This window comes from Muscardinus avellanarius (assembly GCF_963383645.1).
Source record: "Muscardinus avellanarius genome assembly, chromosome: 1".
Taxonomy (NCBI): domain Eukaryota; kingdom Metazoa; phylum Chordata; class Mammalia; order Rodentia; family Gliridae; genus Muscardinus; species Muscardinus avellanarius.
The window spans coordinates 179744667-179757200 of NC_137786.1; the positions used below are offsets into that span (position 1 = coordinate 179744667).

Consider the following 12534-nt stretch of genomic DNA (forward strand, 5'->3'; position numbering starts at 1 on the left):
GCTTAGCCTAATATCCTCGAAGTTTATCCATTTTGTATCATATGTCAGAATGGGCTTTGTAAAGTGATCAGCACGATCCAGGAGACTGAGGCCAGTTCAATTAGGAAAAAGTTATTGCAGGCAAGGTTAAGCTTCTGGGCTGTCTCACACAGGAGAGCAGCAGTGCTAAGGGGAAATGAAAAAAATTTATATCAGGGGAGCAAGAAAGGGGGGTAGGGCCTGGTTGTGAGAGCAAAGAGGGGGCAGTGCCTAGTCCCAGGAACAGCTAGAGCCAGCTAGCTGCTCATGGGTAGTGGGGGCTGACGTTTGTGGTCAGGGTTGGAACGTTCCCCCTTGTGACTGTTTTGCTTTTGGTAACTGCTCCTTAAACTGGGTCAGACTCATGTAGCTGTAGTTGTGAAACCCAGTGGGACCCGTGCACCCTCTGACATAATAGTCTTCCTCTTAAAGGCTGAATCGTGTATGTCTATAAATTTTATCCATTCATCTGTTGATGGACACTCTGGTTGCTCTCACCTTTTGGCTCATGTGGGTAATGCTGCTGTTTCAGGTTATATTATTTTAGTTACACAACATGGTGATCCAGGGTTTACCTTAGTCTGTCTTGCTTCCTTCCTTCCATTCTTGGTGGTACTGGGGTTTCTGGAAGCCCTTCTACCTCCGGGGTACACTCCCAGACCTATTTTATATCTTTATTTGGAAACAGGGTCTCTTAAGCCAGTGAGGCTGGCTTCGAACCTGTGTGATCCTCCTGTCTCCGCCTCCCAGGCGCTGGGATTACATGCGTGCACCACCATGCCCGGCATTAGTCTTTATTTTTTATTTTTATTTAATTCTTTGGTGGTACTGGGGTTCCTGGAAACCCTTCTCCGGGTTTCTCTCTGATATTCAAAGTGTATGAATCCAGTTGACCTCCAGAATCATAATGGAGCCTAAGGGGATGTTCAGCCTTGGACTGGAGCTATATCATTAGCTTGTCTCATTCTGAGGCTTCAATAATCTTGGACTGAGCAGCTACTGGTTTCCCGTTTGGGATTAAATCTTTTATAATAAGAGCAGAGCAGGGAAAAGAAATGGCTCTGAGAGCCAAGAAACAAATGATCTAGTATATAATTTAACATCTTAAGATTGTCTTATCAGTCTTTTTTCATTTTTTTTTTTTTTTTTTTTTTTTTGGTGGTACTTGGGTTCCTGGAAACCTGTCTACCTCCGGGCTACACTCCCAGACCTATTTTTTAATTTTTGGAAACAGGTTCTCTTAAGCCAGTGCAGCTGGCTTTGAACCTGTGCGATCCTCCTGTCTCCGCCTCCCAAGCATGGGGATTACAAGCGTGCACCACCATGCCCGACTTCTTATCAGTCTTTTAGAGTAGAAAATGATACTTTTAGAGGCTAGGAACCTGTCCTAAAGCCATTTAGAAAGAAAGTAAAGAGTTTAAATTTTGTCTGATTCTATAGCTGATATTATAATGCTGGGAAGCTTGTTATTTATATATACTTTAGGCCAACATATTCTCAAAGTGCCAACTCCAATACCTTCATCTTTAATAAATCTTTCTTTCTTTCATCTACTAAGTAATGTTAGCCAGTCAGTTTTTAAAAATGCTTTGCTGTTTGTTTTGGAAGCCATAACCTACTTGAGGATTGACTCAATATCTGGATAATCTCTAAAGCACAGTAAATAAAGGAACCCTAATCCTGTGAACCATTACAAAGACTATCGGATAATAGAGGTTTTAGAATGGGTAGAAAGGGGGCAATCTATGTGAGCAGATAGAATCAATCTTATGTTTTACCTGTCTACTTTCATTTATCATTTTTTCTCCCACCCCAGATTTGAGAAACAACCCGACTTTGGTACATTTGTTAGTCTCAAGGCAAAGAAAATATCTTAGAGGTTTTAGAGAAGCTAAGGATAGGATTTCATCAGACATATGCATTTTATTAAAGTACAGATATGAATCCCTTAAAATTATTTCTTTAACTTAGAACCTGAGACATGAAAATCTGCAAAATTTCTAACTTAAATTTCAATGCATGGAAACAAGTGGTAATAGATATCAAAGTCTTGCAGTTCATAGAGAGAAGAGATTCGTTTCCAGGTTGCAAGAACCACTGAATGATCTTAGGAACTGCTAATGGCCTCAAGCAGACCAAGCCTTGAGCTAACCTGTTCTTCAATCTCCAGGACACTGGGGGACCTGCAGTGGAAAAAGAAGAAGTCAGCAGCATAGCGGGCCACCTCTCAATTGCCTTCCTCTCCATGGTGGAAAGAGAAGATAAAGAATGGCTGAAGTTGGTTAATTGAAGGCTATGACCTTATAAAAATACTCAGTATTTTTCAAGGGCCTCAAGGCCATGAAGACCAAGGAGGACCAGAGGAGGCATAATAACTAACTGCAATGTGGTACAGTGGACTGGATCTTGGAAGGGAAAAAAGACACCAGTGAAATACAAGTCTGGACTTTAGTTAATAGTAAAGTACTAGCATTAATCCCTTGGTTTTGACAAATGTACCATGGCTATGTAAGATGTTAAAATTAAGGAAACTGGGTAAAGGATATCTAGAAAATCTCTATACTATCTTTGTAACTTTTCTATGAATGAAAAAGTTCAAAATAAAAACTATTAAAAACTCCCAAACTGAAACTGAATGGTGGGAGGTTAGTGTGACATGGTGGATATGGAAGAGTCTGGTTAGGCTACTGAAACCAGTTTTTAAAATCAGAAAGTAAAGAGTATTTGTAAAGATTGTAAGCACTTTTATATGTGCCTTCAGATACTAGAATTATATTAGAACAATGATCCCATGAACTAACCATTATTTCTGTCGTACAAATAAAGAGGCTCAAGGAAGCAATTTGCTCATTATGCCATAGTTGGTATGATCCAGAAATAGACCATGGATTTTCCACTACATCAGGCTTGATGATCTCCAAGGGTGTTTCTGGGAGAGAAAGGTTGCTTCAGCAGCACAGCTTTATTTCCAAACATCCTTATTCTTTCAGCATTAAGTTAGAGAACCTCTTCTCTCTAACACGTTACTATGTCTAGAGCACTTTCATCTTTTTAGCTTTACTGACAGAATCTGGCAAGAGTCTGTGCTTATTCTTTCTAGAAGCAGAAATTCTTCATGGTCTCTGTCAACCCAGAAGGACAAAGGATGTCATGCTCTGTAATCATCCTCTTATTCCCTCAACTGCATCCATCGGTCACTGTGCAATTCATAGGGCTGGCTCTTTGGGAAGAGCAGATATTCAGTATGGGGCATCTTGAAATCCACCTGGTGTCCTCTAAGAAAACTTATCCAGTGCTGAACCATCAGGATGAACTGTGTGTGATACTTCCTCCCAAGTCCCAGAGCTGCCTGGCTCAGAACTCAGGGGGCCCAGGAAGTTCCACTCTGTAAATCGCTTGGATTTGTACCTATATCCCAGCAGACCTGTTATTTCCCTAGCTCCACCAGGAAGATTATAAAGTACTGGCCTTTATTTACACAGCAAGAAATGCTTTTCACAAACAGAAGAACAGATGAGAGGAAACACAAGTTCTGGGGCTGTGGTGAGTGCAGGGATGAGTGTGTCAAAGGCAAGTCTAGGCGGCTGGGCACCAAGGCCTCGTACCACCAGCCTGCAGTAGGATTTCTTCATCTGGGCAGCATTGGGTGCTATCTTCATAGGACAGGCAACTCCCTTTCATGTCTGGTTACCTTGAAGCTTTTGCTGAGCCTCCGAGGAGTCTTCTTATCACAAAGTCCTTTTTGAGATTGACTGTTTCTTACTGGTCTGATCCAAGGAACATGGTCACCTTTTTTTTTTTTTTTTTTTTTTTTTTTTTTTTTTTGCAGTGCTAGGGATGGAACCCAGGGGCATTCTACCACCAACCTACACCCACAGCCCTATTTTTTATTATTTATTTTGAAACAGGGTCTCACAGAGTTGCAAAGGGCCTCACTAAGTAGTTGAGGCTGTCTGTGAACTGTGATCCTCCTGTCTCAGCCTCTCAAATGCTGGGGTTATGAGCGTGCACCACCATGCCTGGCTTAACATGGTTAGCTTTTGAAGAAAGGTAACACCGTCCCTCTTCAATCCTTAGCAGCTGGTCAAAACTGGGAAAAATATAGGGATGGTTGTCTAGGACCATCTGAGGGGATGCTCTTCATACAGGTGAATCTGACAGATGTCTTGCATCCTACTGTGAGGCTCTACTCATTTTCACACCATAATACAGAGTACAGACAGCCACAATCTGGGGTCAGGTGCTTGACTAAATCTTCCCTAACAAGATATATTCTCATTAGTTTGAATGGGAAGAGTGGGGATTTCTTCATCTCACCCTAAGATAACTTAGACTAAGAAGTCTGTCAGCCATGTAACAGCTAATCATAGTTAACACTTGCTAAGCCTTGTGATCTCCACCACAACGCAAGAGAATATTTGTGACATTTAGGGGTCAAGAAATGTTCTCAGTCTTAGAGATAAGTAGCAAAGCCAGGATTCAAACCTAGACTCTCTGGATCTAGAGTAATCAACTTCTATTCCTTTTGCTGCCTGCATATAATACAATAAATGCAATACATCAACCTGTCCCAACCTCTGAAATGTCAACATGAGATTCATGCTTTTAACAGGACACACATTACGCATGCTATTAAAGACATCCAAGGAAGTTAAAGAGAAATCACGTTTGTGGACAGCTAAGACAGCTTCATCTGTGTTAACATATGTTGAACACAGGTTCATCTGTGTTAATCATAGAGGGAAGAACACAAGGGCCAGATTACAAAGTATTTGTAGGTACCAGTGATTTAAACAAGAAGGCCTCTGTAATAGGTTGATTCTATCTATTATCTACCTCTGAAGTTATAAAATTACTTTTATAGGTGTTGTAATTATACATCTTAGTGAGGCTCAACGTGATACATACATGCACACAGGTCTTTGTGTATTTTCCTGTTACCTATCCCTGCTACTCATTAGTGAGATTGGTAACATTTCACACATGAACATAACATTAATTGAACGGTTTCCTCCATCAGTTTTTTCCTCTCCTTACTTCCTTTCCTTTATCGACCCTTCTACTATTATACTGTTCTTTCTCTTCAATTATCTCTGTTCCTTTTGTTTTTATTTTTATCTTTAGCTTCCACATGTGAGAGAAAACTTAAACCCTTGACATTTAGACTGGTATATCTCAGCAAAATATTTTATAGTTACACACATTTTACTGTAAATGATACAATTTTGTACTTTATGGTTAAGTGAAAGCTTAATGTCTTTCAATACGAGATGTATTCCAAACTCATTTCAGATCCTAGTTTCAGCAGTTAGTTAACTCCAATTAAGGACTTGCTTACCAATTCACGAACTAAGGCAAAAATTTTTATGGTCAGGTTTGAAGGGGATATAGTGTTTAAAAATAGCTAGTGATTAAGGCCAGAATAAAAGAAGAATAATAGGATCAGATTTACTGATAACTGATTTTTTCCTACATGGATTCAAAGTTTTAAAACAGAAGACTTAAGAGATCTCTAATCTTACTCCTTTAATCAGATTTCATTAAAATTTCATTGCCAGCTTTCAGAATCGGTGTGAATACTCAGTAGCTTCTGATTATCTCTGTAAAAACTATAGCAAGCAAGAAGGTCAGAGAATAGACCACCTCCCCACACAATCTTATTTCTGTTATATAAGAGTTTCAAACAGCTTTTTATAAAACAATGGAAGGGAAAAGGGATCTGAGTTTTTTGGGGAACCTGGGGACTCTGAAGCCTGACTTTCTGGTCATAGGTATCTAGCCTGAACAGGTTTCTGAGCAGAGAAGTATCAGACCTAATTTTGGCTAAAACATATCAGCTTCATGAGCTTGGGAGAAACTTGGCTTAGTGGCTCCTGATAGTATTTGATAGGTTGGGCTGCAACGCCAGGACCTATTTTTTCTGGAACTATCCTCTTGACCCTAGAGCTCAGATGGCAAAGCCAGAGGCTTAAAACCTCACATTCCCTTGAGTGCTAGAGACTGATGTTTGGTTGCTATGGAAACCGTAAGAGGAGGATCTCCAACCTTCTTTAAGGACTTCTTTTAGAACTCATAGCTTGGATTTTGGGGATGGGATTCTCAGATTAAAAAAAAATCTTTGCACTAGTCATAGTTTTCTGAGATATGGATGAGTAAGATGGTAGAAGGGCAGAGAATATAGTTCACTTTCCCCCACTTCCTCAGAGGGATCTGCTTTGCATTGGTTCTCTATCCATCCTTCCCAATCATTGTTTATTCCGCCCTTCCTCCTTTTCCATCTTTCTCAACTTCTATATTTAATTTTATTAAGTTTCATAGTTGGTTTTCCAGGTGATTATTGCTTTGAGGAGAAAATTCTAAGCTATGAACCTCTGATTAAACTCATAGTATATATCCTCTTTGGGCATAGATACTTTCAGCATTAATGTTGCATTAGAGCTAACAAAGAGAAGCCATAAAATAGTGCTTAAGACTATGGGCTCTGAAATCAGGCTGCTTGTATTTGAAGGATGGCTCATTCACTTTCTAACTTCATGAGCTGACTAACCAATTGGTGTCTCAGTTTTTTCATATGTAAAATGGGAATGATGATTGTACCCGCCTCAATAAGTAGCAGCCATTTTAATGCTTATTATGTGCCAGGTAGTTTTTTACATTCTTTATATGTATTTTAATATTTATAATCATCAAAATAATACTTTTAAGATTTTAGGGATGAGAACTGTGAGGAATAGATAGATGCATGAGCTCTGGCATCAAATGGAGTCTTCTGTTTACTCTTCTACTCTATTCATTTCCCAGTACTGGGTATTTAACACAGAGGCATTCTTCCACTGAGCTATGCCTTCAGACATTTTATTTTGAAACAGGATCTCACTAAGTTGCCTAGGATGCCCTTGAACATCCTGCCTCTGACTCCTAAGTCACTGGGATTATAGGTACCATTATGTCTGGCCTGCTTAGTGTGTGTGTGTGTGTGTGTGTGCATATGTGTGCGCATGTGCACGCACGTATGTAGTGCTGGAGATTGAACCCAGAGGTATTTCATCTCTGAGCCATACCCTCAACCTTACTTTCAATTTTGAAACAGGGCCTCACTAAGTTGCTAAGGCTGGCCTTGAACCTGTGATGCTTCTGGCTCAGCCTCCTAAGTACTGGGATTACAGGCATGTGCACCATGGCTCCTCGTTTACTCCCTTCACGTGATGTTGACAGGATTCCTCACCTCTCAGACTATTTCTTCACTTGTCAAAAGGAGGTAAAGCCACCTAGAAACTTTTGTAGGAGGGAGACTTCATGAGATGCTGGATATAAAATTCTAGGGTAGTGTCTAGTTTCCATTGAATTTTAATAAATGCCTACTAAGTGCTAGTTGTGTAGTTTATAATCTTTCTCATATTCATGACCAATCTGAGGCCAGCATTATTGTCCTTTTATTATGTGGAAATAATTTAGCTATTGAGTTAATTCTTTTCCACCCTGACGCATTGGAGCTCCAGGAGGAGGATGTGGCCTCCCTTGTGTCAGACATTGCTATATTCTTGAGTCTTGGATGCAGTGGGACTGGGGAAGATAACTTCAGCATTAACTCTGGAGGATGAGCCACAGGGTGTGTGAAAAAGTGGGAAAAACTGGGATGGAAGCAAAGGGGCCTGGCTGGATCAGTCTGGAGACTATTCCTACTGGTGGAGAACTTTGCTCCCATCTCAAACCTCTTCATCTGCTTTAAAGGGAAGTGGGGTTGGAAGGAGGAGACAAAAAGTTTTTAAGTTATCCAGTGTGCAAAGGATATGTTAACAATGAAGTACCAATTGTCAGAGTTGCTCTTTCTATATATGAAACCTTACTTTTATCGTTAGGCCGACTTGGATTTGAAGCCCAGATCTACCTCTGAACTTTTTACACTAGGGAAAGGTGCCCAGCCTCACTCAATGCCACTTTCTTCAGCAGAAATGAAAGAATATACCCTGAGGGAGGGTATAAAGTATAAGAGACAATCATGTTATTTTATGATTTTTAAAACTATTTAATACACATTGAATCCCCAAGAAGCATCAGAAAGCAAGGCCAGAAAGGAAAAAAATGGGTATACCAGGGTGGCCCTAACTCTACCATGATGATGTATGAGTCTTTAGGAACCATAGAGAAAGGGGACATCTGTGTAGCTGGGTACCTGGAAAGGCAGCTGACCTTCAGCTGGGATTGTGGACATGTGGTTGTCACTTTGGTGTGGTGTGGTCAGAAAGTTGGTACAGACATGTAGAACACTATGCTGTGTGTGCTAGGTATATAATAGTAAGGAAGAGAAACCTTTTCTCCTCCAAGATATGGGTATTTCCTCCCCTATCCCTAACATCCATGAGTCTACCACACTCAATTTTTTCCACCATTGTCATGTCTATTATCTGTTTCTCCACCAATGTGGGGAGTCTGCAGGGTTGTTTCTGGATTATAGCTGGGGGCACTTGCTGACAGGCTGAGAGCCACAGCTGTAGGTCCGTTTGCAGGGACTGAAGTGTGTGTGGTGTCCCTGCAGTTGAACAGAACACAGCCCTCACCTGGATAGCTGCTCAGGTGTTCATGTAATAGCGTGTGGAGTGCCTTGTGTGCAGCATGCGAGTATGCACAGAACAATACTGAACTGAGTCCAGGATACTGTTTGGAGGTTTCAATCTTTCTTCAGCTGATGGTAACACCACAGTTTACTATATATAGAGATGTCTAAAGAATAGGGGAAAAAAGAGGGAACTATGGGATTTTTGATATTACTGAAGTGCTTGTCCTTTCAGATTTCCATTTTAAAGGCTCACCCTAAAAGAGCCTTAGGCTCTTTTACTAACCACGTGAAGTATACACTGTGTTGGATACAGAGGGAGGCAGCAGATAGGAAAACAGACTCAGGAAATAGAAGGTTGTAAAGGTTACATGTTATGTAACATTTTTTGGTCTTGTGATACTGGGGCTAGAACCCATGGATATTTTACCTCTGAATTGTATCCCTAGACCTATTTTTTATTTTGGTACAGGGTTTCACTAAGTTTAAGAAGGCCTCACAGTTGCTGATGCTGGCTGCAAACCTGTGATCCTCCTGACTCAGCGTCCCAAGTACTGGAATTACAAGTGACATTTCACTGTAAATGCCATAATTTTGTTCTCCCTTGTGGCTGAGCAAAATGCCATTGTGTACATATCTCATAGTTTTGAAATCCACTCATTCGTTGAAGGACATCTTGGCTGGTTCCACAGTTTGGCAATGATGAACTGTGCAGCTATGAGCATGGTTATTCATGCATTAGTTTGGTATTTTTGTTTTCATTCTTTTTGGTAGATACCCAGAGGTGGTATTGCTGGATCATATGGTAAGTTCCTTTTCCCCCTTCTGAGGATCTTCTATACTGTTCTCCAAAGTGATTGCACCAACTTGCAATCCCACCAACAATGTATTAGAGCTTCTATTTCTCCACACTTATTCCCACTTATGGAAAACCTGAAAGCCAGAAAGTGAGTAACTTTGACAGGATGATCCACTCACAACCAATTTTTAATTTTAAATAGAAGTCACTTGGGTCTGGAAATCTGCTGAGAGATTAGGTGAGGCAGAGGCAGCTTAGCTTCTATTTCTTCCTGGCCACATAGTTGAAGAAACCCGCTGGCCCTTTGCTGTGAAGCAGGCCCCAGTTCCAGGCCTGCCGTGCAATAGGCTCTGAGCCCGGCCTCATTGGCTCCAGACCTGGCCTCGCTGCGTGGCAGGCTCTGGGCCTGTCCTACTGATTTCAGACCCAGCCTTGCTGCACGGCAGGCTCCTGGTCTGGCCTCACTGGCTCCAGACCTGGCCTCGATATCCTGCAGGCTCTGGTTACTGTCACAGCCTCACCATGGAGAGCGGGATTCATGGCTCCAAGCACACCCTGACCCCCAGCGCAGTGCAGAGGGGCACAGCCATTAGCTGAGGTCTCCCAGGACCTCTGGTGCAGCAAATCAGCCCAGCAATATGGGTGGGGCTCCCTACGACTTGCCCTGGATATTTTCCTTACATAGTATGTTTTCCAGAATTTCTGCACATGTGCAGCAAGAGCAGTCTACTTTTGGGGAGATATTTTCAAAAATTCAAGGCGGATTGAATTGGATCTGTCTGCCTCTCCTGAATACTGGCCGCCACCGCCGCCTTCTTGGTCTCTCCTAGAGTATGTTGTTGTTAAGTATTCCTGTGCATGGGTGGCAGGAGCAGTCTGTTTTTTGACCTCTTCTGGGATATCCATCCAAAAATCACTTTTCTTGCAGTGGCTGGTGCCATGCTGCAGTCTTGCCTCTAATTCTGCCAAATTCCACTCTCTCCTATATTTCAGATAAGATGTGATGACTAGAAATGTTGGTGTGCTGTCCCATTCAGCTATTAAATAAAAATCTGTTGTCCAGGGTTTCTCATGGGGATGCATATCCTATTCAGCTGCTACTAACCACACCGCTACAGTTGTGGTCACACAGCTGCAACTGCAGCTGCTGCCATCTTCCTCTTCAATATTTTTTAATAAAAGAAAACAGTACATGTCTTTTGCAGGAGTTGGGAGTCCAAGTACTTAGTAGCAATGTGTTTTATCTCCCCACTAAGAGCGGAGACCCACAGCTTCACCACGAAGCGGGTTCTGCTGCTCCGAGTGCCTCCAGCCCCAGCACTGTGCAGAGGAGCACAGTGGCCAGGAGCACCCTTGGCTGTCGGGACGCATGGCACCAGCCGACCTGACTATGTGGGGCTCCGTCTGATGCGCCGCGAGCATTTATCTTACATAGTATGTTGTCCAGAGTTACTGAGCATGTGGGGCAGGTGCAGTCTACTTTCGGGGAGATTTCCTCAAATGTTCAGAGTAGATTAGAATGAATCTACCTGCTTTTCCCTGATACTGGCCACTGCTGCCACCACTATCTTGGCCCTATATCACTGATTTACACCCCCAGCCCTATTTTTAATTTTGAAACAGGGTCTTGCTGTTGTCACCACAACCAACAAGAGATGTCTTAAGAAGTAGAGAAGTCTTTTAGCTCACTGGTAGAGCTCTTGCCTAGCATGTATGAAATCCTGGGTTTGATTACCAAGCAAAGCAAATAAAAAGGGCTGGGGTTGTAGCTCAGAGGTAGGATGTCCCTGAATTTAATCCCCAGTGCCACCAAAATGTGCAATTTTTATGTTTTAATCAAACATTCAAAGTTTAAGGTGATGGAAAGTTACATTTCCCTGATTTGATCATTTTGTATACACAGTATACACAACATATTGAATTAGTATCTCATAAGTTTGAACAATATTAATTTAGAAATATATATCAATTCATAACACTTATCTACTGCCACTTTATTCAAAGAAGGAAAATTGGGATCTGATTTCAGAATCCTGTTCCTGACCAAGCCAGGATCTCCCAAGGGGAATGGGGTTTCTCTTATGGCCTAAGAATGAGTTTTGAGGCAGCTATACTTTCCAACCCACACATAGTAGGAACTTTACAAACAATAACCAAAGGGACCAATGCCTCTCACTCCTAGGGTGGCCAACTCCCTCCTGGGGTCACGATGTTCTCCTGCAACGACAGCTCTTCCGGTCTCTCCACCTTCCTCCTCACTGGCTTTCCAGGCCTGGAAGCTTCTCAGCATTGGGTTTCCATCCCCATCAACCTCATCTGCGTGGCTTCCACTGTGGGCAACAGCATCATCCTCTTCCTGATCCGCACAGATCCAGCCTTGCATGAACCCATGTACATCTTCCTGTCCATGCTGGCAGCCTCCGATCTGGGCCTCTGTGCCTCCACCTTCCCCACCATGGTGCGGCTGTTCTGGCTGGGTGCTCGAGAGCTGCCCTTTGACCTCTGCGCGGCCCAGATGTTTTTCATCCACGCCTTCACCTACGTGGAATCTGGCGTGCTGCTGGCCATGGCCTTCGATCGCTTTATTGCCATCCGGGACCCTCTGCACTATACCACAATCCTTCCACACTCAGCCATGGCCAAAGTGGGGGCCGCCATCCTGGTAAGGGCCATCCTGCTCAACCTCCCTGGACCCCTCCTCCTGCGGCGGCTGCTCTTTCCCAGGGTCAGCGTACTCTCCCACTGCTATTGCCTGCACTGTGACCTCGTGGGATTGGCCTGCTCAGACACCCGGGTCAACAGCCTGGTGGGCTTGGTCTCCATTCTCCTCTCGCTGGGGCTGGACTCCTCCCTCATCGTGCTCTCCTATGCACTGATCCTCCGGACCGTGCTGGGCATCGCGTCCCCCGGGGAGCGGCTCAAGGCGCTCAACACCTGTGTCTCGCACCTCTGCATTGTTCTCATCTTTTATTTGCCCAAACTGGGGCTGTCTGTGCTGCACCGTGTGGAGAAGCACAGCTACCCCGCGCTGGCGGTGCTCATGGCCAACTTGCACTTCTTGGTCCCGCCCTTCATGAACCCCGTCGTGTACTGCATCAAGTCCAAGCAGATCCGCCAGGGCCTCCTGAAGCGCTTTCAGCAGAAGAGGGTTGACATTTCCTAG

The 12534-nt window shown here is 43.1% G+C and overlaps 1 protein-coding gene across 1 annotated transcript; it reads left to right on the forward strand.

The window, feature by feature from the left end:
• Positions 1–11580: 11580 nt before the first annotated feature.
• On the forward strand, positions 11581–12534 carry LOC308267508 (olfactory receptor 51G2-like; the record flags this gene model as incomplete). Its single annotated transcript, XM_080702262.1, has 1 exon — positions 11581–12534. One exon carries the CDS (start codon positions 11581–11583, stop codon positions 12532–12534), a length of 954 nt encoding a protein of 317 aa, XP_080558388.1.